This window comes from Amblyomma mixtum, chromosome 7, assembly GCF_055824585.1.
Source record: "Amblyomma mixtum isolate Tamu chromosome 7, ASM5582458v1, whole genome shotgun sequence".
NCBI classification, from domain to species: domain Eukaryota; kingdom Metazoa; phylum Arthropoda; class Arachnida; order Ixodida; family Ixodidae; genus Amblyomma; species Amblyomma mixtum.
The window spans coordinates 29,230,639-29,254,891 of NC_143018.1; the positions used below are offsets into that span (position 1 = coordinate 29,230,639).

The window sequence follows — 24,253 nt, forward strand, 5'->3', positions numbered from 1 at the left end:
TCACCAAAGCGGCCATTCTTTCAGATCATCGTGTACTATAAAAAGCCCACATGGCAGCAAGTTAATTCCGTGCCATACCTTACAACATGTCTCATATTGGGTTGTGTTTCGTTAGCACTTAAGAGCTTAGTACACATGTTCGCGGCTGTTATTAAGTGTGAAAGATTGTCGCTTACTGCAGCAACTCGATGGCCACTGCTATGCAGAATGATTCGTAGAGACAAAAATTCACGCCTATCTATTGTTGTCTTGCAGGGGAAAAAAGAAGGCAAACATGGGACGGCGGTTGCAGATTGCAACTGCGCTTCTCTACCTGCTGATGAATGTAGCGTCGCTTGATATCGACACGACGGACGGCGGGTACAAGAATCTACTGATTGCTATCCAGAAGGACGTCCCTTACAATGAGTCTATCGTCACGAACATCAAGGTGGGGGACGGATGATTATTTACCTGTTTCACTTTCTCGCATAGTTTGTGGAGAAGAAGTTTAGAAGATTTCACTGAGTTCCTTATAAAACTGGGAGACTCATAAAGCGTTTATGACGAGCAGAAATTAGGGACTTAAAGGGCGGTCAATGAGAAACTATGTGAGGCGCCTCCTGACTGCGGCACCACCCCGGAAGGAATATGTCGCAGTTGAAAAAGTAGCATTGATGCTACTAAGCACGAAAAGAGTGCTAGGGAGTGTACGCACTGGTGTGTATGAAATATGCTGTCATGCCATCTAGGGTCTTGAATATTTGGGGGCCGGGTTTTAAAAAATTCCTATGCAAAATCTACTATCCCATTCGAGCTGAAATAACGTTCACAAAGTTGAAAAATGTGGTCTACATTATCTGATAGGTGATTCAACATCGGTACTTGCTTAGATTTTTCGGAATGGGCGGAAAACTGCTCTCGACGGCGTGCACAATTTTCGCAAAAGCGAGTCGAGAGGCAGTGTTGACATGGTGCGCCATCTATCGAGCGGCGAGGCAATCGCCATCTCCGGCAAGGCCGTTGGCGCTCTTGCTTCGAAGGTGCAGATCGACAGATGGCGCTCCATGTCAACGCAGCTTCTCGCTCTTCTGCGAAAATTCTGCACGCCGCCGAGAGCAGTTTTCCGCCCATTCCGAAAAATCTAGGCAAGCACCGATGTTGAATCACTTATCAGATAACGTAGACCACATTTTGCTACTTTGTGAACGTTATTTCAGCTCGAATGGGGTAGTAGATTTCGCATAGAATTTTTTTTAAAACCCAGCCCCCAAATATTCAAGACCCTGTATAAGGACTGCTCGTTACCATACTGGCTCCCTAAGGAAGGTCGCAGAGTCTGGGAAGTTTTTGACTAGTGAGGGTTTTATTGACGGCCACCGTGCGGCTTTGAATACAACACCAAGTTTTTTTTTATCGTAAACGTCTCTTACTACTGAACTCATGTTGCTTTCAAAGCCCATGTAAGAGAGAAACAGCAAACTTGAATTTCATTTCATTTGATTTCATTTTATTACCTGAAACACCCACGAGGGGTATTACATAAGGGGTGGGTACATATATTTTGGTGAGCAAGTGTTAACACAAAGAAACATGACTGGTAACATTATTAGCAAAGTTGGATGAACACATGATGGCTGCGATGTCGTTGGGTAGGTAGTTCCAGTGTGCTGCAGTACGGGGAAAAATGATGCAGCAAAGGTGGTAGTACGGGCACGAGGTCTGGAAACTTGAAAAGGATGACGAGTGTGATGAGATATGCGGGCTGGAGGGACGATGTAGGGTGCGCGGCCTAGTAAACTATGGAAAAATTTATGGAACAAGCAAAGGCTGGCAATGCGGCGACGAAGTGATAAGGACAATAAGTCGGATTCAGCTTTCAACGCTGATACACTGATGTCGTAAGAATACGATGAATGGATGAATCTGGCTGCTCTGCTTTGGACTGATTCGAGTGTATTTATAAGGTAAGCTTGGTGCGGATCCCAAATGGGTGAGGTATATTCTAATTTTGGTCTAACAAGAGATGATGGAAAACTTGTGTTGCCATACTTAGGAGCTGCTGCAGTCTTCCTCCGAGTTCCTGCACCGGGCCACCAATGGGCGCGTGTATTTCAAACACGTGACCATCCACTTCCCCAACACTTGGCCCAAGAGAAGCAGCGCCCGACCCTTGTCTTCGAGCTCCTTCGACAGGAGTGATGTCCGCGTTGAACGTCCAGGATCTGCTCACGAAGATCGACCCTTCACGAAGCAGCCGAGACCCTGCGGGCAGCCTGGAGACTTCATACAAATCCCTCCCGCATTCTTCGCCGAACTCAAAGGATCAACTGCCGCTAAGTATATCAATCCAGGTAGGCTTGTGTTCAAGTAATGAGCCACAGCGCTTCCTCTAAAACATCATCTAGCCCTGTACTACGCCTTTGGACGGAACTGGCAGTTGTGTGAGCGGTCATAGGCGTTCAAAGGTGAAAATTTGGCTAAATACGTTTAGTGCAGGAACGGCCGCTTGGCCAGCGCTTCGCACTTATCAAGGTTGCAAAAGAGCGTCCGAATTCCAGCTATTGATTTTACTCTGGCTCTTAGCATTGTATGCGATCAGTAACACGACCAGGAGACTTGGAGATATCTAGGAAATTCTAAATTAAAAAAAAAAAAGATTGCTCGCTTCACTAACTGTAAAATGTCTGACTTAGTTTCATCGGTTTTGCAGTAGGCATTGAATCTTTCGCTGTGTGAAGTGAAGCGTTCATCAGCTATTGCCCATCAGACGCATAGCTGCTATCTTCTGAAGATATCCCTAATTCTGGGCCGCTAATTTCAGTGCTGCCCGCAGTATGGCAGAACATCTATCTGGCTTTCTTGTCCAATTTCCTCTATGGAAATTGGACAAGAACCATTTCCTCTATGGCTCCTTTGCATCAGTCCGATTCACCATATCTGCATCGCCACAAACCACAATGGGTTTTACCATTCACAAGAACTAGCTACGGTCGTCAAAGAATTAATTACCAACTACCGTATTTACAAAACCAGTTAATTGAAGCAGGCGTAAACCTCCGTGAAATCACCATCTCCTCTCTGCGTAGTATGATTGTTCATTTGGTTAAGTGCTAATACATCAACTCCTGTGTTATGAATTGCTCTCCACCCTTTTTGTTATTTGATGACTGGTCGTCTACTGTGCTGATACCCCTTTTTCGTTGCTGATACCCTCTTTTGATTTCTGCGTATTCTGTTCGGTTACAGACATTGTTTATATTGATGTTTTTATTCATCTATGACTTGATGTTCAATTTAGTTCCTCGTTTTATGTTCTTAATGACTTGATGACTTGATGTTAAATTTAGTTCCTCGTTTTCTGTCACTGCCGTCTGAACAGGAGAGGAGAACTCCGTCAAGCGGATAGCCGCTTTTTTTCTCCCCTCCTCCATCAAATTGTATTTGATTTGGTGGAAATAAAGCATTATTATTATTATTATTATTATTATTATTATTATTATTATTATTATTATTATTATTATTATTAATATTATTATTAATTTACAACAGAAAATCGTCTACTAGTTATGCCACTTGCGCGCTCGGAACGCAGCTCGCTTGATGAGATAACCTAGTCCAAGCATACATTGTTGCCAATAAAGCCCTGATACATCGCCTGATATAATGAATACAGCAGTCTTTCCCTCGTAGGTGGGGCGATAGGGTATGCGCGTTATCTCGGTTTCTTTAAATCAACAGAACGGTGAAGAAGAGGAGAAATTAGCAAACGATGCACAATATCATGATGTAATAACTTTCTTCTTTGGACATTCGTTGGAAGTGCCTTTCTACAGACGTTTTAACTACTATTTCGCCTGTGCACATGCGGCACCTTCTTGAGGTCACGTCGCAAAAAGGTATGGCCTTGGATAGTTGGCCATTATCTGCTGTCGGTAAAAGCCAGTGATGTCAAGTGGCGACAACGCTAGTCACTCTCGTAGGTGAAGGAAACACAACCTAGAAATAAATACTCTGCTGAATGAGGCAGGGGTACTCGTTAAAGTGTTTAGTTGAGCGTGTTATTGGCTTGCTAAAATCATAATTACTGCTGTCAGATACAACTCAAGAACGAAGCTTCAGATGCCCTTCAAAGGATGCCCTCTAGCCAGTGGTGTTGTAATCCCCTCGGACCTGCTAGCGTGAGATCGCAGGAGATGGCAGATGAGAGGGGATTAACAGCGGCGTAATGAAAGTTGGTCGGCGCCATTGGCTCGCTGGGCTCCTTTGAGCAGCATTGGCCTCTTTGTTCTTTAGTTGTATCCGACTATAACAAAACAACTAAAGAAGAATGGACCCAAAATGAGAATACAGCCGCTATACTGCACTATATCTATAACACGTGCTCACATCACATATATGCGTATATGCATAAGCCCTCAACAACAGTTGCTTAATGATTGCCGTTCGCTTGCGCATAAAATTCGTTTCTTTCTTTGCCTGCCTCGCGGACGAGGAAGTTCCCCTCCTTGCGAGTCTAGAATGTAACAAGTGAAGGCGGGCTAGTTGGTGGTTGAAAATGGAGTGCATATTGCAACCGCGCAAAACGACGCAGGACGAAGAGAGGAAAGCACAGGACAAGACGCGGAGAGAGTCTAGAATACCTTAAGTACAGTATCTTTCTTCCCTTCTGCGGCCTTTCCATAGCCTGTACGATTGTCCTGTCGTTTTTTGTCCTTTCTGGGTGCTTGTTATTTCGTTATGACCTTGCGATGGAATGGGTATGCGTAATCGTTAAGCACACTGCAAAGATTTTTAGGTAGAGAACAGATTACCATTCACTTTTCTTTGTATTTTCCATCCTCCCTACTAGACACCATGCCTTCCCGCGAAGACGAGAATGAACCACTTCTATGTAAAATTACTGAAAAGGAAGATTTTTTGAGCCCACTGAAAAGTTAAATTAAATGAAAGACACAAGATAAAAGTGTGTAGATCATTACCACGAGAAAGGAACTAATTGAATTAACTTCTTACCTGCAGAGTAAATTGCAGTACTTGATGGCTTCATTGCACTGAAAATATTTACAGCCTCTTTCACTTCCCGGCAGTTAAATTAGTCGTTAGCGCCCGACATACCAGAGGAGGTCCATAAATACCCTATCTGGATTGGCATTGGAGACTACGTGAAAAATACTGACAGACACATTGTCAGAGTTGTCGATGGTACCGTTTGCATTTGTGTACCTGGTTTTTGGCTCGTTCGTATTTTCGGATGTCGCTCTTCTTAGAGCGCCGAAAAGCTGAATCAGGTGGGCAGCGAACTCGAATTCCAGCTAAAAGTTACCTCATTATCTATTGTGAACAAGCCAAAGCCGAGTACCGAACTAAATTGGTGATTTCTTCATCACGTCTTTATCTCAGCGTACGTCTTCGTGCATGAGTGGGCCCACTATCGGTACGGCGTATTCGACGAGTACGGCAGTCAGGACGATGACACCTTTCCCCTGACGTACTGTGCTGATCGCAAGGTGAGGATGATCGATGTTAAGTTCCATAATCGAGATATACTGATATAGAGAGCGCATAAAATGTGCAGGTTCCGTGGCTACTATTAGCACGGCTTTGTGGTTAGGTGGTAGCCTATCCCCGAAAACTCAGTTCTGGCCATCACAGTTTCTTGGCTTCCCACTAGGTCATTTGATCAGAATACAGCAGTCTGTTTGGTAGATAGTTCTCATCTAAGGTCAGAGTCACTTTAAGAGCAACATTCAGGTAAACTTTCCACAGTTTATTAAAACACATTAATTTTGTGTTTAAAGCAAAGGAAGGAAAGCCTCGTTAGCGCCGTCAGTAGCTCACTGTGGACAGATTATAAGCACAGCCCGCGTCTTTTTGCTGCATAGAATTGCCACAGCTGAGGCCAGAATTTCGGTGAGAAACATCGATGCCAGAGACGTGCCAGGGCTCCGTTAAAGTAGGAGGGAGCGCCAGAAAGAAGTGTTGGCACAAAAAGCTAAATAAAGAGTAGATGCATTTTTATGCGAGCTGCCTAAGAGTAAGGTGACCTTTTCCTGAAAGTCCAAAACTCAGTAAAATTCAAATTTATTTTTATTATCAACGCTAAACACAAAGTCAGGGAGCATCTATTTACTTTGGCAATAGTCAATAGAATGTTCCTAAAATTGGTGTGTAGCGTCAAAAGTAGTAAGATTCCAGGGCACATATAACGGAGTAGTTATAAAATATGAATACTGTTGGCGGAAGACTTCACGCAAAGGAGTCACTAAGCAGTGAGGCAAATGAATGCAGCTAAATAAGTTCTTGCGAAGTCTGTACGCATAGATGCATAACAAAACTATGGCTCGCATTTGTAGCAGGCATAATGAACCGCACAAACGTGTCTCTAAACACCACCCAAAGCCCAGAGAAAAGCATAACACATGCTAACACGGTGTTGCATACACTGTCCAAGTAACTGGCTTGAAATTTTGGAGGCGAATAGATCTGTGCACATCTGCATTACAAACATACTGTAAAATCATCCGCTGTAAGAAATTCAGCTGAGCCTAAGTTGCAAAACAAACTTATTCAACATTGCCTCCGAACATTTCCCCCCTCCTTCCCCGCGCTGTGATTGCGTCCTGCAATCACAGTTTCACCAACGTGTTGTTTTTTTAAAACGGTGCTTGCTCATACGTTGTTCTCTCTGTTCTGCTTTCAGGTCAGGCTCAATTCTTGCTCGAAAAACATCCGCTTCGTAGCAACGACGGCCACCGGTGAAAGATGCACGCATTTGAAGGAGAACTGCCAGTTCTTCAAGAACTGCACTGTGAAAATATTTGTGCCCAGACGGAGCGTTATCGAGTCCTCCATCATGTTCATGCCGTATCAGAGCAACGTAAGTACTGATTACCTGTTCATAGTATTTATGTGCTGACCTCATTATATATAGTTACAATGTCTGTAGGTATTGTTTCAATGCTTTAAACTAGATAGTACATTCTATTTTAACCAAGTACGCAACTAGTGTGCCTTCTTACGCTAGGCTTCTCAACCAGCGGCACATTACGAATGACCATTTCATGCTTAAGAAGAAAAAAGTTTATAGAAATTATACGTAGAGAAACACACGTGTTAATAAGAATGACTTCTTGTTCCTTTGTACGATAGCAGCGCCTTGGATGTACGCATTTTCAGCTTGCAAATTTAAACTAAATATTGAAGTGAGGTAGTCCATGAATGTACCGATAAAGAAGGAAAAAGTCTGGCCCGCGGTCGTCTTGAAACACTACACACATTACTGTTACAACTAGTGAAGTCTATAAGATATGTACAGTGAAAGACAAAAAAAAACAACAACAGTATCGATGTCGCAACTGATGGCAGGTGCACAAAGGCGCACTGGATGAGGGTTTACGTAGATAGGGGTGCTTGAATGAAAGTAGCTGTTAGCGGATGTAGCAGCTATGTACAACCTGTAGGGCTCAGGCGACTCTGCAATTATTCCACTGCGCGCCTAAAAAGTGCTCTCGTCAGGCGATAATGCAGCTACGGACGACAGACCACATTCTGAACGATCAGAAGCGGTGTTCGATAACACTTCTTTCCGTGGAGCTCTCGACTAAACCCAGGTATCTGAATTAGACCACGTTTTGCTCCGACAGAGCTTCGAGGCTCATGCATATAAGCGCTGGTGAGTGATGTTAATAAGCACAATGGGCGCGCCAGAAAATGCTTGGATCTGTCGATAGGCTGTGTGCTAATGCCCTGTGATGGACATGGAATGCTTCAGCGTAGGTTGCTTATGAAAATTTCTTATCTTGTGCATGAGAATATATATATTATTGTACATCTATTCCTCATGACACCGCAATAATTATTTTTTCAGATCAGCCAGTTTTGTGACTCTATGAAAGGAAGTCGTGGGCACAATCAGTTCGCTCCCAACAGGCACAATAGGATCTGTAACGGCAGGTCGACATGGGATGTCATCTTCGAAAACGAAGACTTCCGGAAGTGAGTTCATTCAATCATCTGGCTATCATGGCAGAACAAAGCGTTTCCAAACTTGTCTCAAAGCTTGGTTCTGTTTTAATTTTTCAATCAACTTTTCAATTAGTAGTAATCTGTACACCAGTCAAGCGGGTGTTCTGCATACGTTCAGGGGATGAAAGAAAAAGCCACCGGTAGGAAGACAGGTCAGCGACCGGTGTATCATCACTCATTGTGAACGCCTTAACATAGATTAAAGAGATGTCTTGAAACGCCACATGTAAACAGACGCAAATTCTTGATGTGGTGTCGTGAATTCTGAATTGTGACGTCGTTTTCTGTTATAACAAGCATGTAATAATGGGATTACGCTGTTAGCACATAAAAGCCTTTCTAATGGCCATCTCTCACTCCAAAAGCCGTTCAAGGATTTTACATTAGATCTAAAATAGAGTCTGTTTTGTCTTTGCACTGAATGTTTTATAGGATACAATAAAATACACTCTGTATTGCATTAGAATATGCACCGCGGTTTTTATTACACTTGAAAGCTTTTCTTCTAAGCAACTACGAGAGGTACGCCGGTGCCGTCTGTTGAGTTGAAATGAACAGCAATGCGTACTTTATGTACGTGATAAATGTCAGTAATCACACGGTAATTAACTTAACTAATAAACCTTTTATGTGGATTTTAGAGGGCAGGGTTATATAGCGGGATCGATAGGCGTCAACATCGAAGGTTAACTCTGTTTTAAATCTTATTAATTGGTAATCTGGTTTGAAACATCGAACGAAAAGAAAAACGCATTGCAAAGCTGGTTGAGTTAGCTTCTTTACCTTTCTTTACCCAATTATGAAATGGCGTTGCTGTGCGTGGTACAGTCGCCAGAATGAAGTGAACTCCTACATCATCAAATACACCAATGCGCCTGCATTTGATGCTTAAGAAGTATGGTAGATGCCATTCTAGAGGTATGCAATGCGGGAAAGCCTATTCAACGAGCTTTAAAATGCGTATATTTGATTTTCGATATTTTGATACACACCGCCGGTTAAGAAAATTTAAAACACATCTCACCTTCGTACTTTAAGGCCATCGATTTCGCAATATGACCTTGCCTTTGGAATCAAAAATAAAAAGTTTATTACTTAACATTAGTAATTAATCGTCTAATTATTGATCGATATGAGTTCATAATGTCCATCTTGCTGTGCAATCCAGCTCAACCGACCGCCCCGACGTATCTATCACAGTTTTTAAATTAAAATGTGTAAATTAAACAAAAAACCCTGTAGATTGGATACTGTGTAATGCTGACAACAAAAATGTCAGTTATTCAGCATTGCGAGCATGGAGGCAGAACGCAAAAGGCGCTCATTTGTTGTGCGATGTCAGTACATGTTAAAGATCCCCATGTGGTCGGAATTATTCCGTAGACCTCTATTACGGCACCTCTTTCTCTCTTTCTTCCTTCACTCCCACCTTCCTCTCTTCCCTTACGGCGCGGTTCAGGTGTCCGCCGAGATATGTGAGACATATACTGCGCCATTTTGTTTCAAAAAAAAACAATTTACAATTTGTTTTGATTGCTGCTACTTGCGCAGGCTCCCGAGGCCCGACATGTCCAAGAGCATTCGGGTGTCCTTTGATGAGACGCAGCAGAAAGAAGTCCTGCCTCAGCGAGTTGTGCTGGTCCTCGATGTCTCTCAGAGCATGCGAGTAAGTTACTTAAGCCTCTGCTTTACACCGGTTTTGTAACATTAACTTTCATCGTCCAGTTTTCCAGTGGAAAATGTATCTCAGCGGCCCATGTCGCTGACACTTGGCACCAAATGCCTTAGCGTGAACGCATCGCCTTTATTATCTTTTTTTGTCCCTAAAACTTAGGCACACTAATATATGGCAGGGCTGTGTGACCTACAGCGAACGTCAATGGATCGGGTGTTGAAGCCTCAAAAACAGTCGCGAAGAATAATATGGTTAGCTGGAGCCTTTTCTCCAGGTTGCCGATAGCGATCATGCAAGGTACTATTGTCAGCTATTCTTTTGTTAGAAGAAATTTTAGTATTGAGGCCAGACATTTTCTGTAACTGGGCGCTTATCTCACTTTTATGTCACAGCTAGGTTTAGCGATTCAGAGAAAAGCAGCTGACGGTGAACTATGATCTCTTCTTGGCTCGACGGTGCTTGCTTGCGTTCTTCCTTGCATGCTTGCCACCTCTGCTGAAAAAAGAACTGCTCTGTAATAATCAATTTAAAAGGGCAAACATTGCTAAATTTACGTACTCAAACCAGCATATACTTGCGAGTGCGATATCGCGAATTGCACAGCGCGGTCCATAAATAAATGCTTGCCTGTAGGTATCTGTGGTTTTCATATCAAAGCCCTCATCCCACATGCCAAACGATTGAACAACCATCCTTCTTCTTTTCCTTAGGACAACAAGCGGCTCGAGTTTCTCAAAGACGCGGCAGAACGCTACATCAGGGATATACCTGACGGCTCAATGCGACTAGCCATCGTTTCTTTCAGCACAGAAGCCAAAGTTGAGCACCCCCTGATGCCCGTGAACATAAACACGAGGCAGGGATTCCTGAATGCTGTCAAGAACCTGGCAACTGTGTATTGGACATGCATTGGCTGTGGCCTAACGAAAGCTCTTGAGGTAAGCACCATTATTTATATCTGAGTGAAGTTCGGAGAGAGAGAGAGAGAAGGAGGGGAGTTAATGTGCGAAAAATGCAGTAAAGTGACGAAATGTGTTCTGTCATGCAAGAATAGGCGGCAACACAACAACGTCGAGACCAAGACTTTAAGCCACTGCATGGTCAGACTGGCTTTTAAAGTGCCTTGATAACGGGCGCAGTCCTATTTGATTAACCGTGGTATTTAAAACAACGTTGCGAATACTGCCAGAAATAAGATTACGCTCCGTGTAGGGAAACTTTGACAGTTGGCGCTTAACTGAGAAAAAAATATTCCTGATTGGCGCCAGCCTTTCTGATGACAACAGATTCGCACCGTCCAGTTTATATGATTGTAGTTCAGAATGGCGCAAAAGACACACACACAGGAAAAAAGGGGATGACACAAAGCGCCTACTACCAACTGAATTTATTTCGGAAACACCCTATTTTATAAGGCAAGACATATCAACCACGAACCGGAAGCAGAAAAAACACATATTCATGGTTTGAATTCATATTTCGAAACACCATCGGCAGAAAAGAAAACCACAAGAACAAAAAACAGAAACTAGAACTACACGTGCCCGTCCAAGAAACCCAGCTCCTGGCGGCATAGTTTAATCGATGAAGTGCTAATGCACGTGGACCCAGCTTTCTGTATATGGTATGCTTCTATAATCTCTCTTTCAAATCGCTCCTTGCCTCTGCCGATAAACGTTGCCTGTTCCAGCATCGGTCCGCAATCTCTGCACTCCCTACAGTGATCCGGCAGGTTGCCCCTATCATTGTTTTTAATTGTTCTTCTGTGCTCGCTAGCTCTCTCGTTGAAACACCGGCCAGTCTGGCCAATGTAGGCGGATACACAGCTGAGCGGTATGCGATACACGACTTCGGACTTGCATTCGGTGAACCGTATCTGATGTTTGATAGCGCATCTTCGGGGTCGTCTGTTCATCATGGAGCAAACTTTTGCAAGCTTGCATGGTGCTGAAAACAACACATTTACACCATATCGACCCCCTACCTTCTTGATATTGTGCGCTATCTTATGCATGTACGGAATTACCACCACAGGCCTCTTGTCTTCCTGCTTGCTTTGCGTATCACCGCTAGAAGTGACCTTGATTTTTTGTAGCAGAGATTCACATATCGCTGTTATCATCATACACGGGTAGCCAGCACAGAATGTCAGGAACTGTATTTTGCCCTCTTGAGGCAGTTCCCAAGTAAACGTAAGGCCTTGAGAACTGTCTCTAAAAATGTTAAGAACATCAGCAACAGCATCGTCAAAGATAAAAGGAGAGGTCCCGTCAAAAAGAATAAAATAGTCATCAACAAAGCGGAAAACCCGTCTAACAGGTGTCCCATTCAACTGCGCACTAATGCGCTTGTCAATAAATGATAAAAAGATGTCGGTTAAAATAGGGGCAATAGACGAGCCAATGCATATTCCATCTTTTTGCAAATAAAACTTCTGGTTAAAATCAATGACAGTAGAGTGAAGATAAAATTCTAGCAATGACATAAAGTGGTCACTGGTTATGCCACAGGCGTTTTGAAATTCTACTTCATCAGACTCGTTTAACTTCTCACGAATAGCTGTAAAGAGGCCATTGTGAGGAACAGAGTAATAAAGGTTTTCTACATCTATTGAAAAGGCACACGATGCCTTGTCCAACCCTGCTTTCATTTCAGTCAAAACGGAGTCAGAATTCCGGATAAGGAAAGGGTCATCCACACAAAGATGCTTCAAAGAGCGTTGTAGGAAATGGGAGATATGGGATTGCCACGTTCCTCTTTCCGACGACCCCGACCGAACAGACGACCCCGAAGATGCGCTATCAAACATCAGATACGGTTCACCGAATGCAAGTCCGAAGTCGTGTATTGCATACCGCTCAGCTGTGGATCCGCCTACATTGGCCAGACTGGCCGGTGTTTCAACGAGAGAGCTAGCGAGCACAGAAGAACAATTAAAAACAATGATAGGGGCAACCTGCCGGATCACTGTAGGGAGTGCAGAGATTGCGGACCGATGCTGGAACAGGCAACGTTTATCGGCAGAGGCAAGGAGCGATTTGAAAGAGAGATTATAGAAGCATACCATATACAGAAAGCTGGGTCCACGTGCATTAGCACTTCATCGATTAAACTATGCCGCCAGGAGCTGGGTTTCTTGGACGGGCACGTGTAGTTCTAGTTTCTGTTTTTTGTTCTTGTGGTTTTCTTTTCTGCCGATGGTGTTTCGAAATATGAATTCAAACCATGAATATGTGTTTTTTCTGCTTCCGGTTCGTGGTTGATATGTCTTGCCTTATAAAAGAGGGTGTTTCTGAAATAAATTCAGTTGGTAGTAGGCGCTCTTTGTGTCATCCCCTTTTTTCCTGTGTGTGTGTCTTTTGCGCCATTCTGAACTACAATCATGAACCAACTAGCCACAAAGCAAGTTCTTCTGCAGTTTATATGGATGCTGCACCGAAGTGTAGTACACTTCGCTCAAGGCATACTAACCAAGATTTTGAGTCTCTTTTGCCCCAAGAGGTACATGGCTCGCCGCAGTACAGGGCTATGATCAAAGTGTAGTACAGTGCACTGTTAAATAGCAGGACGGTTACTTTGAACGAAGCCCTGATACTCGAAAAGCAGGGGCAGTTTTATCTCAGCAAACGCACTGAGTCGACCCGTGTACCGACCCTCAAATAAATACAAAGGTTATAGGGACAGAACAATCCTGAAAATCTGAATCCTGAGAAAGAAAGCTTCACGTAATATTCATTCATTTGCGGGTATCAGGTGTTCACAGGAAAAGACGAAAATCATAGCGAGAAATTCTGGACAAAAGGATTTTCCAACGGGGAAGAGTTTATGATCGCAATTTAATGATATAAGATTTCACTATAACAATCAATACCTCCGTAGACCTCTCATCGGAAAGCTTACACTTTTTTTCCTATCGTCAAAAGCATTCTACATTGATTCACTATGGCAGAGTTAACTGCTAGATGCGAGCAATGGGAAAGCTTAAAAAAAAATGCCTGTGGCTTAGCTAAGGTTAAGCCTGGATATCTCGAAGCGAAAAGCTGTGGTGATGCTCGTGGTTTAGCTTATGGCTGGCTTTTCCGAAACGTATTATCTTAGCAGAGAGAGAAAACTTTATTGTTGGAAAAGAAGGGTTTCTGGATGCTTAGCAGAAGGGCCAGGTGGCCGTTAGCTGATAGCTGGCGGCGACCTCTTCGGCGCGCTCGATGGCTCCTGCCTGGACGGCGGGGTACGAGCTGCGCAGCACTTCTTCCTAGGCGTCTGGTGAGGGAGCTTCTATAAGGGCTTCCGGAGGAGGATCCTCAGGGCAGCCCCATAGCATATGATCGAGGGTGGCAGTGCTACCGCAGTTTTTGCAGGTGTGGGGTCTATGAGATCGGGGTAGATGTGGGCGTAAATGTACGTAAGAATGGGTTTGAAGTCTTCTCCAAGCCACCTCTTGGTGTTTGGAGAGTGACTTGTGCGGGGGAGGATAGATTCTTCTACAGAGTTTGTAGAATTGGGTAATGTCCCGGTACGAAATCACTGCATCCATCACGGATCCCCCTGGACGAAAGCCCACCGCTCGGCCGACAAAACCTCGAGCGTGATGGTGGGCTGCTTCGTTCCCTGGGTTCCCAGAATGGGCAGAAGTCCATACCAGTTCTATTTCTCGTTGCAGTGTAATATTTGTGTAATAATGTCATCAGCAATATGGTAAAGATAGTTGAATTAGCTGAATAGTTCTACACAAATCTATGCAGTAGCGAATGTAATCATCATGTTACTGAGGGAGGCAGTCGGGCACAGCAATGGGACATCCCGCGAGTAACGAAGGAAGAAGTAAAGAAAGCTTTAGGAGCAATGCAAAGAGGGAAAGCAGCTGGTGGGGATCAGGTAACAGCAGATTTGTTGAAGGACGGAGGAGAGATTGTGCTACAAAAACTAGCCACCCTGTATACGCAATGCCTTGTGACCTCGAGAGTACCAGAAGCTTGGAAGAACGCTAACATTATCTTAATTCATAAGAAAGGAGACGTCAAGGGCTTGAAGAATTACAGACCGATCAGCTTATTGCCCGTTGCCTACAAGGTATTTACTAAGGTAATCGCTAATAGAGTCAGGACAACCTTGGACTTCAGTCAACCAAATGATCAGGCAGGCTTTCGTAAAGGATACTCGACAATAGACCTCATTCACACTATCAATCAGGTGATAGAGAAATGCGCAGAATATAACCAACCCCTATATATAGCCTTCATTGATTACGAGAAAGCATTTGACTCAGTGGAAACCTCAGCTGTCATGCAGGTATTGCGGAGTCAGGGTGTGAAAGAGTTTTATATGTAAATATTGGAAGATATTTATAACAATTGCACAGCTACTATAGTTCTTCACAAAGTCAGCAATAAAATTCCAATACGGAAAGGTGTCAGGCAGGGACACACAATCTCGCCAATGCTCTTCACTGCCTGCTTACAGGAGGTATTCCGGGGACTGGAATGGGAACAGTTGGGGATAAGTGTTAATGGAGAATACCTGAGTAATTTGCGATTCGCTGATGACATTGCCTTGGTAAGCCACTCTGGACAAGAACTGCAAAGAATGATCAATCAGTTAGACTGGCAGAGCAGAACGGTGAGGCTAAGAATTAACATGCAGAAAACCAAAGTAATGTTCAACAGCCTAGCAAGGGAACAGCAGTTCGCAATTGCAGCGAGGTGCTGGAAGCAGTAAGAGAATATGTCTCCTTAGGGCAGGTAGTGACCGCAGATCCGGATCATGAGAGGGAAATAACTAGAAGAATAAAAATGGGGTGGAGCGCATATGGCAGGTTCTCTCAGATTATGAATGGTAGCTTACCAATATCCCTGAAGAGAAAAGTATACAACAGCTGTATCCTACCGGTACTCACCTATGGGGCAGACACATGGAGGCTAACAAAGAGGGTTCAGCTTAAGTTAAGAACAACGCAGCGAGCTATGGAAAGGAAAATGATAGGTGGAACGCTAAGAGATCAGAAGAGGGCGGTGTGGGTGAGGGAACAAACGCGGGTTAATGACATCTTAGTTGAAATCAAGAGGAAGAAATGGGCTTGGGCAGGGCATGTAATGCGAAGGCACGATAACCGCTGGTCCTTAAGGGTAATGGAGTGGATTCCAAGAGAAAGCAAACGTAGCAGGGGACGGCCGAAAGTTAGGTGGGCGGATGAGATTAAGAAGTTTGCGGGGATACAGTGGCGGCAACTGACAAAGGACAGGGTTAATTGAAGAGACATGGGAGAGGCCTTTGCCCTGCAGTGGGTGTAGTCAGGCTGATGATAAAGATGATGATTTGTGAGGATGTTTCTAGCAGCTAGGGATATTCTACCGCGCGAGAAGTTGCGTATGGCAGTCTTGGCAAAGTTCTTACGAAGGCGGAGGAGGAGACGCGCGTGCAGTGAATACGGTGCTGTCTTAGAAGGTTGCTTTAGAGGCATGTACTGTGGTGTGCATTCCTTTTCGGTGTACGCCAAGAGACAGGCATTTGCTTTCCTTAAAAGCAATTTTCATTTAATTTCATTTTCCTTAAGGCTCTTAAGGCGCGGTTCGGGTATCCACCGAGATATGAGAGACAGGCGTCGCTTCCTTTCCTTAAAACCAATTTTCTTTTTATTTGCCTTCCCGTACGGCGCGGTTGAGGTGTCCACCGATATATGAGTGTGTCCTGGCACACTTTCTCTCTTTTATTTATTTTTTATATGTGATATTTTGTTTCTGTCACGTCTTTTTTAATTTTGTTTGTGTCAGCGGCGGCGGCGGCGATGGCGGCCTCCTGCGCCGTGCATGACGCCACTCCGTTTTGCGCATGCGCTAAAGTTGCAAATCTAGGCTCCGGCTCACGCCAAGCGCGGTGTTTACTAGCCTAGTGAAGCTTTTCGCTTCAAAAGATTTTGCTATGCATGGGAAGGATGGACCATTTCCTTCGATACTGACCGAGCAGTACCTTACAATATTCCAGCATTAAGGCGAAAGCCTTTAATGCCTCATGCTGTCGTTAGCATCCGTGTCGGCAGCCGTGTCTGCGGCAATGTCAACAGCCGTGTCGGCAGCCGTGTCGGCAGCCGTGTCGACAGATGTGTCCGCGTTTTGACGGGTGTCCACCGATATATGTGACAGTTATTGCGTAATTTCCTTTCCTCAAATACAATTTTCAGTTTCTCCATTACGGCCCCTCTTTCTTCTTTCACTACCACTTCCTTTCTTCCTGTACGGTGCGGTTAAGGTCTCCACCGAGGTGACTGAGAATTACAGCGCCTTTTCCTTTCCTCAAAAAGCGTTGCGTTCAAAGGGCAAGGCATCGCGCCGAACGGATGGTGGCGTTCCGTGGACTCGCTCGCAGCGCTACAACACGCTGTCGCGTTCCACTCCTAAAGGCGAAGCTGAAGCGACATTGATTAGCAGTCAATTAATGCTGAGTGATTAATCAGTAATTTCTCATTACTTCGCCATCAATTATGTGTGACGTCATACAGTGGTGACGTCACCAGTGTCACATAGGCAAAGTGGTGCGGAAAACGCTTTCGCTTTTACGCACTTTAGACAGTCAAAGTGCCCTGTGAATTTTTTTTTTCAAAATTTTGTCTAGCAATGTTCGACATGCGCTTCGTGGTTTGTGGACGTTCTCGAAGGAAACTGTGGCTAATTACCAATCACAATCTGGGATAAATGACTTCGGAGGCCTGGCAAGGTTTGACACTTGTGAGATATGGAAACAAGCTTGTGCAGTGTATCCATACAACAAGGTTGACCGCGGCCCAGTCTCTCTGCCGTGCCACTTTAAGTTTGCCGTGCGATACCGATGGAACCACGAGTGTGACGTCCTTTGCCGCGTGATTTGCAGGAAGCAAAACTGATTTAATATATTGGGAAACTTCGCAACACTTTTCTCCCAATAAGAACATGGTGTCGTGAAAATTTTGATATCAATTGTGCACGGATTGCTGGATCAGCGAATTCCTCTGGAGGAAGTAAGATCGATATTCGGAGCAGATATCCTGCCGAGAGATTAATTTATTCAAGTAGCCTCAGTCGTATAGGCTATATTGGCCATGGTTTGGTCATGTGGTTCTGAAAGGCCTGGAAGGACAACAAGTACACGTTTCACTGATAGCCGGATGTCTGGGTGGGAGAGGTGAGCTGTTTCTGAGCGGTTGCAGTAAAACTACAGCTCTGGGTTGTGCATTCCTGGAAAGCGATGGAACTTTGCAGTGGCAGCTGCGCAAAAGTAACTTACGGAGATGCCTATGTTCGCAAGAAATGACGTCACCACACATGACCATTGTCGCTGCAGTTATCACGGGTCATGTGACGAATATTAAACCCTTTTGAAATAAACATCACCCTTTCTATACCTCATCATTGTCATTCATTGACCCTTAAAGACCCCTGGGTTGTGTGGAGTCACATAAAGTGGGGGGGGGGGGGGGGGGAGCGTTTCATCATAATAATACAACAAGCCACAATCAGTGCCAGATACATATACTGGCAGGATATAAGGAGAAAATGTACATAAACCCATCACAGAGAGAGGCCAAACATGTATAAAACTGTAGTAAAATACAAAGAGAAGAATAATCAACATTACGTTTTTAACTGTGAAAGCAGCAATGCAGTAAGCCTTGTAACAGTGCTCTAACGCTTAAACTCGTGTCTCATTACCTGAATTCTCTCTCTATCTTTCCTCGGTTTGTATCTGCGCGTCAATCGGCTCATCGATTTCGGGTAAAGCTTCGCAGATGGAAATCAACAAGGATGCTCTCGCGGGCAGCTTTATAAGGCAATATCTACTGTAAGACACAGCAGTCCTCCTCATTGCTGAGCCCATGTTACGTGCCTTTGGCCAGGAAATACAGCTTCACATCAGTCTACTTTGTTTCAGGTGCTGACTACTCGCGACGAGACCCCGGAAGGTGGCGTCATCGTGCTCATGAGCGACGGCGCGGAGAACAAACCGCCCTACATTAAGGACATGAAGCCGAAGCTTGTGGCAGCCAAAGTGGACGTCAGCACGATGGCATTGGGAGCCACGGCGGATAACAAGCTCGAAGAGCTGGCCATTGAAACGAAAGCAAAAGCATTCGCCTTCCAGGACCTCCAAGGGAATACTGCTGCTCAGATGGAGAGCGCGTTCGTGGCCGCGACCACTGCTGTAAATGACGAGGCTGCGGGACGAAACACTCAGGTATGTACTGCCAGCTTGTCTGGGGCGCACCCATCAAAGCCACGGCTGACTCAATGTTTCCAAGGGCTATTGTTTAGCGGAAAAGTATGTTGAAATTCAAGGTGTTAGTTTACACAATTATGAAAAAAAAAACGCGCTTAGACTTTCAGTGCATAATCGGCACACAGGGCCAAATGTAATGGACAGTTTTATTTATTTATTTATTTATTTATTTCAGTACCCTCAGGGCCCGAGGGCATTACAGAGGGGAGTGGGGTACAATAGACAAAATGACAAAAGAACAGCAGTCACAAGTAACACAAAATGTGAACAAAAATATGGCTCGCGCAAATCAGTAGGTTACAGCAAATACAATGAAACAAATCAACAGTCATTTAACATGAAATTATGAGCAAAGAATAAAAGTAAGCATACCACGCAAAAAAAAAAAAACACGAGGAAGTTGTTGAAAATGGCAGGAAAACATTGGTGCACACATTCTGTCATGCCCTTAAACAGCAGAATTTGTGAAGGGGGGGGGGGGGAGACCAGGTCTGTTTGAACTACCACATAAGCTGAAAAGATTAAACGGCAGGGCGCAAGAATTACATGTACTATGTTACCATCAAGTTAGTTAAAGCCGGTTTAAACACAGAATGGTCACTTATTTCGACGACCGATCGGGGAAGGTAATTCCAATGTGCCGATGTGCTGGGTATGAATGAGTTGTAAAAGTGGTTTGTTTGGCATGAAAGAATACCAACTTTATGACGATTATCGATGCGAGCTGAAACGTAGCAAGGTGGCGTTATAAATTTTCTCTTAAGGATGGGGTTATCATAGTAAATCTTATGGAATAGACAAAGGCGGGATATATTTCTACGTTGTGACAGTAGTGGGACTGATAAGCTTGATTTCATGGCACTGACGCTAGAGTTACGGTGATAATTCGATAGAATGAAACGGGGCGCACGTTTCTGTATAGATTCGAGTTGGTATATCAGTGTCTATTGATAGGGGTCCCAGATAGATGCAGCATATTCTAGTTTACTACGAACCAACGACTTGTAGAGAAGCAGTTTTACGGAGCTAGAAGAAAGTTTAAAGTTACGGCGTATGTAGCCCAGCATGCGGTTAGCGTTATTGCTTACATGGTCTACGTGTACTTTCCAAGAAAGATTATGGGAAATGAAGACACCTAAATATTTATAAAAAGGCACCGACTCAAGGCTGCAATTATTAAGACGATATGAAGGCAATGTGGTGTTACGACGAGAAACCCGCATGTACAGGCGCGGCCATAAGTAAATGGAGCACGCGATTGCGTTCGAAGTGCAATCACGCATTCTCCATTGGTAATGAAGAAGCGCTGTTTCTCTACAAGAAAGCCCACCAACCTCCGCTACCAGCATACGCGCACCACTGTTGGAAATTTCAATTAGGTGACGCGTGAAAAATATTCGAAGATAGTTGCGGGCTCCGTTTACTTTTGTCCGCGCCTGTACTTGCACTTTTTTATGTTTAGTTCCATGTTCCATTTGTTAGTCCATTCAAGAGAATGATCAATATCCGATTGAAGAAGAGCTATATCAGAGTCACTGTTAATTTCGCGGTATATGACGCAGTCATCAGCAAAAATATTTATTGTTGAACATAGATTGTCAGGTAAGTCATTGATATATATAAGAAAAAGCAGAGGCCCTAGAACAGAGCCTTGTGGCACTCCAGATCCAGCTGGAGAAGTGAAGGAAGAAGCATTATTAGCGGTGACAAATTGTGAACGATTAGTGAGAAACGAATGCAGCCACCTAAGAACGTTAGGGTCGAGGTTAAGTTTACTAAGTTTAAAAAAAAGGAGTTGATGAGAGACCTTGTCAAACGCCTTTGAGAAATCGAGGCATATGCAGTCGACAACGGAACCCCTGTCGAGGAATGAGTTTAGATCATGCGTGAAGGTTAAAAGCTGTGTTTCGCAAGAAAACCATTTCCGAAATCCATGTTGACTGTCAGTAAAAAGGCATTAGAATCAAGGAACGATGCAAGGTGAGAGTAAATAACATGCTCCATAATTTTACACGGAATGCTGGTAAGTGAGATGGGTCGATAATTATGCGGGGAATGTTGATCACCAGATTTATGCAAGGGAATCACCTTCCCGACCTTCCAGTCATCAGGTATGCATGCTATTTCAAGAGATTGCTGAAATAGGTTAGAGAGTATTATTGCGCTGTGTACTTCGGTTTTAATCAAGAACTTAGAACTAATGTTATCAACACCACATGATGAAGAAACCTTTTGTTTTTCGATTATTTTTTCCACTCCAGCAGGACTAAAGATAATAGAATCCATCGGTAAAAAGTCAGCACTGTTATATGCAGGGGTTACCGAACACTGATTTTTGGAAAAAGCTGAAACGTTTTGTTCGTTTAATGTTGCCAATTATTTTCTGAGTACAAGCATGTCAAACATAAGACCTAATAACTTCTTTGTGTATTTGTCAGCTTGCCATAAGATTTCTCAATGCTTATGTTTCATAGAACATACCATTTCCCTTCACTACGTGACGTACTCATCCGAATATCGCATTACATTGTCAACGTGTAGACTATAATCGTCATGATAGTGTGCTTATGCCAGCAGAGTAATTCTTTTCCTTGCTTTCTCGCTTCGAACATCCATATAACGGAACCACTGTCTGTAGTTGCAAATGATAGATGTCTTTTATTTTTTTTCTTGAGAACCGAATTAACGCAGTGTAATAATATGCACTTAAAATATTTCTGTTCTGTTTTGCGTGTATTCAATGGCAGGTCGTGGACAGCCAAGAGGAGTTTACGAAAAGGCTGATGAAGGAGTTCATACTTGAGAGCAGTTTGGGCAACAACACCGTTGTCCTAGTAGAGCGTGTTGCAACCAGCACGGCGCCCATCACAGTCTGGCTCGTTGATCCCAGCGGAAATAGATGCCATGCTTGTCGTGTAAACACCAGAGGTCAATTGAACACAATCTCCATACCCAGCCCAGCAAAGGTAAGGCCGTATCATATATCTGAAGACTTGCTGCCGCATTCACACTCATATATGCTATATATATATAAACCAAGAATGCAAACAGTCACCAAAACCAAAAAGCACAGGGGAATGCTTCTATATTTTTCAACTTGCAATGTGTTGACCAATGCTAATTTAATGATGGAAATATATTAGCTTTGCATAATAACCGATCAAAGAGCAAAAGAAAAAAACAACCACATGCAGCCGGTAGGATACGAAACCACGACCTCCGAATATCGCACCAGGTTGTCTACCAAATGAGCTACCGTGACTGCTGTCCAATCTTCTGCATTCGGGGGTATTCTGTTTTTTGCGTGTAACCTAAACTTGATACATCTAATCTGATTATATGTAAGTATTCTGATGTATCGATTGCTGATCATGAAATATGCCTACTTTAGACATGTATTTCCTAGCCACACAGTTATTTTTCTGTGAACGGAGAAATTTGCCATAATTAGGTTGCAGTTTCGTACACTTAGCTCCCCACGCATGCTACTTTATACATATTTATCGATGACAAGTACTATTTTTTATAAACAAAACTGCTTTCTCTACGTGCGGACCTATAAATTGACTCAGGATTCCACTGCAGGCATTCCTGAATCGCGAGAAATCCCAGTTTTTGAAATCTGGAGTCAGGCTGCATCCAAAAATTTGTGAGGAATTTTGTACGAGGTGGCCGTTTCCTGAAGTTAAGAGAATGAGCGGTTCTTTCCACTGCATTTAAATAATTTTTTAACCTCTATGAAATATTTGAACTCTTGACATCAACGCTGCCAGAAATGACGCTCTGGCGATGTTTCAAGCGCGAAAGAGTTTTAACTCAGAGGTCTCTTTCCACCTCCGACTCCGCCTGCTTTTGTATTTGGGGCTAAAAAATTATATTATATAAAAAAAGACATTTCACGTCCTCCGCTGTTTTTGTGCATGTGTATTTTTTGTTCAGACACATAACAAGGGTTTTGACCTTCCGATAACTAGATTATCTCCGGTTAATAGTTACAAGGAACCATGTAATGATCCGTATGACTTCACAGTTTAATTATATACCATGCGGAATCATGGTGTTAATTTTAGCCATATGATAGCAGGAGTCTAGCTATATTTTTCATTGGTTTTGCAATGTACTAGCGCCCCTTTGGTTGTTCCTTAACATTAGTACTTAATGTTCATGCTCGCAATGCTTTGGAAATGTAAAAACAAAGCGAACGTTTATTTCTCACCTTTTTACGTTTGCCGTGAAGGCTTAGCAGCTGGAGCCTTGCTGGTCGCCCTCGTTCTTGTATTGGTGGCATTTTCAATACAAATTGATTATAAGGCAGGTTGATTAGTCAATAATCTATTGGTATTGTTTGTTAACTGTTCATTGCTCTGATCGGATGATTGATTCAATCAAATTTTGTCGAGGACTTCAACCATATTCGGCGGGGTTGAACTTTCTGGCTTCGTTTCTCCTGTCTTTTCGTCTCTCTTATTAATTACTTTCTGGTTTATTTTTCAAAAGCCCGGAAAATGGGTCCTTCACGTGGAGACTTCGAGCTCTGACAAAGTAGATGTCAACATTCAGGTCAAGTCTCAAGCTAAGGACCCAAATGACGAGCCCATTCGGTCCTTCTGCCGAATGGCCAGCCTGAATGTGGCGAAACCGCACCAAGCGATTATACTGACCGATGTCAGGAAGGGAAAGAAGATAGTGCTGAACGCTGAAGTGACTGCGGATGTCTTCAGACCGAAGCCTCCGCACAAAGTTACGGTCCCTCTCTTCGACAACGGCAAAGGTATGAATTCACACCCTGGACTTGACACCTTTGCAGATATTTCCAAAGGTTGCGCAGTATAGCCGCTCTGCCCCAGGAAGGGATATTTAAGCGGAGTACAGTTTCGCACGTGGTGTACCGTAGAATACGATTATCAACATCCTAGGTTTAAGCGCCTCGCTGCCCATGCGCTGAGATATCGTAAACCCAGCATAGCGCAAACTTGACCAAGACAAAGAGAATCGCTTCTTTGTGGCGACATTTCGGTAAAACCAAATACATACATGAACTTTTAAATTAATTACGCTTGGAGTACTTTCCATCGCCGTACGCCAACGGCCGCACCTGGAAACAAAAGTCGCGGAGCTCAAATAAATAAACGAGAAAAAAGGCAGAAGCAACGTGTTACGTCCACTGTGCAGATCTCAGTGACAGATTGCTGGCAACTGCTATGTGCTTTGTATTTGGAAATTAATTCGATTAAATTTATTGTCAAGTTCACCGTCAGTAGCCTAGACGCGTCCACCCAAGCCAAAGGCTTCCCCCTCCCTTCCCCCCCCCCCCCCACCCTCTATCCC

The 24,253-nt window shown here is 43.8% G+C and overlaps 1 protein-coding gene across 1 annotated transcript in view; it reads left to right on the forward strand.

The window, feature by feature from the left end:
• Positions 1–274: 274 nt before the first annotated feature.
• Positions 275–24,253, forward strand: part of LOC149335487 (calcium-activated chloride channel regulator 1-like) — a 29,420-nt gene continuing 5,441 nt past the window's right edge. Inside the window, exons 1-10 of the mRNA XM_089553821.1 lie at positions 275–430; positions 2,036–2,333; positions 5,383–5,489; positions 6,683–6,859; positions 7,850–7,977; positions 9,559–9,673; positions 10,393–10,620; positions 18,581–18,883; positions 21,673–21,891; positions 23,423–23,696. Of these exons, the coding sequence (XP_089409947.1) occupies positions 275–430; positions 2,036–2,333; positions 5,383–5,489; positions 6,683–6,859; positions 7,850–7,977; positions 9,559–9,673; positions 10,393–10,620; positions 18,581–18,883; positions 21,673–21,891; positions 23,423–23,696 (2,005 nt within the window). The remainder of the gene's footprint in view (positions 431–2,035; positions 2,334–5,382; positions 5,490–6,682; positions 6,860–7,849; positions 7,978–9,558; positions 9,674–10,392; positions 10,621–18,580; positions 18,884–21,672; positions 21,892–23,422; positions 23,697–24,253) is intronic.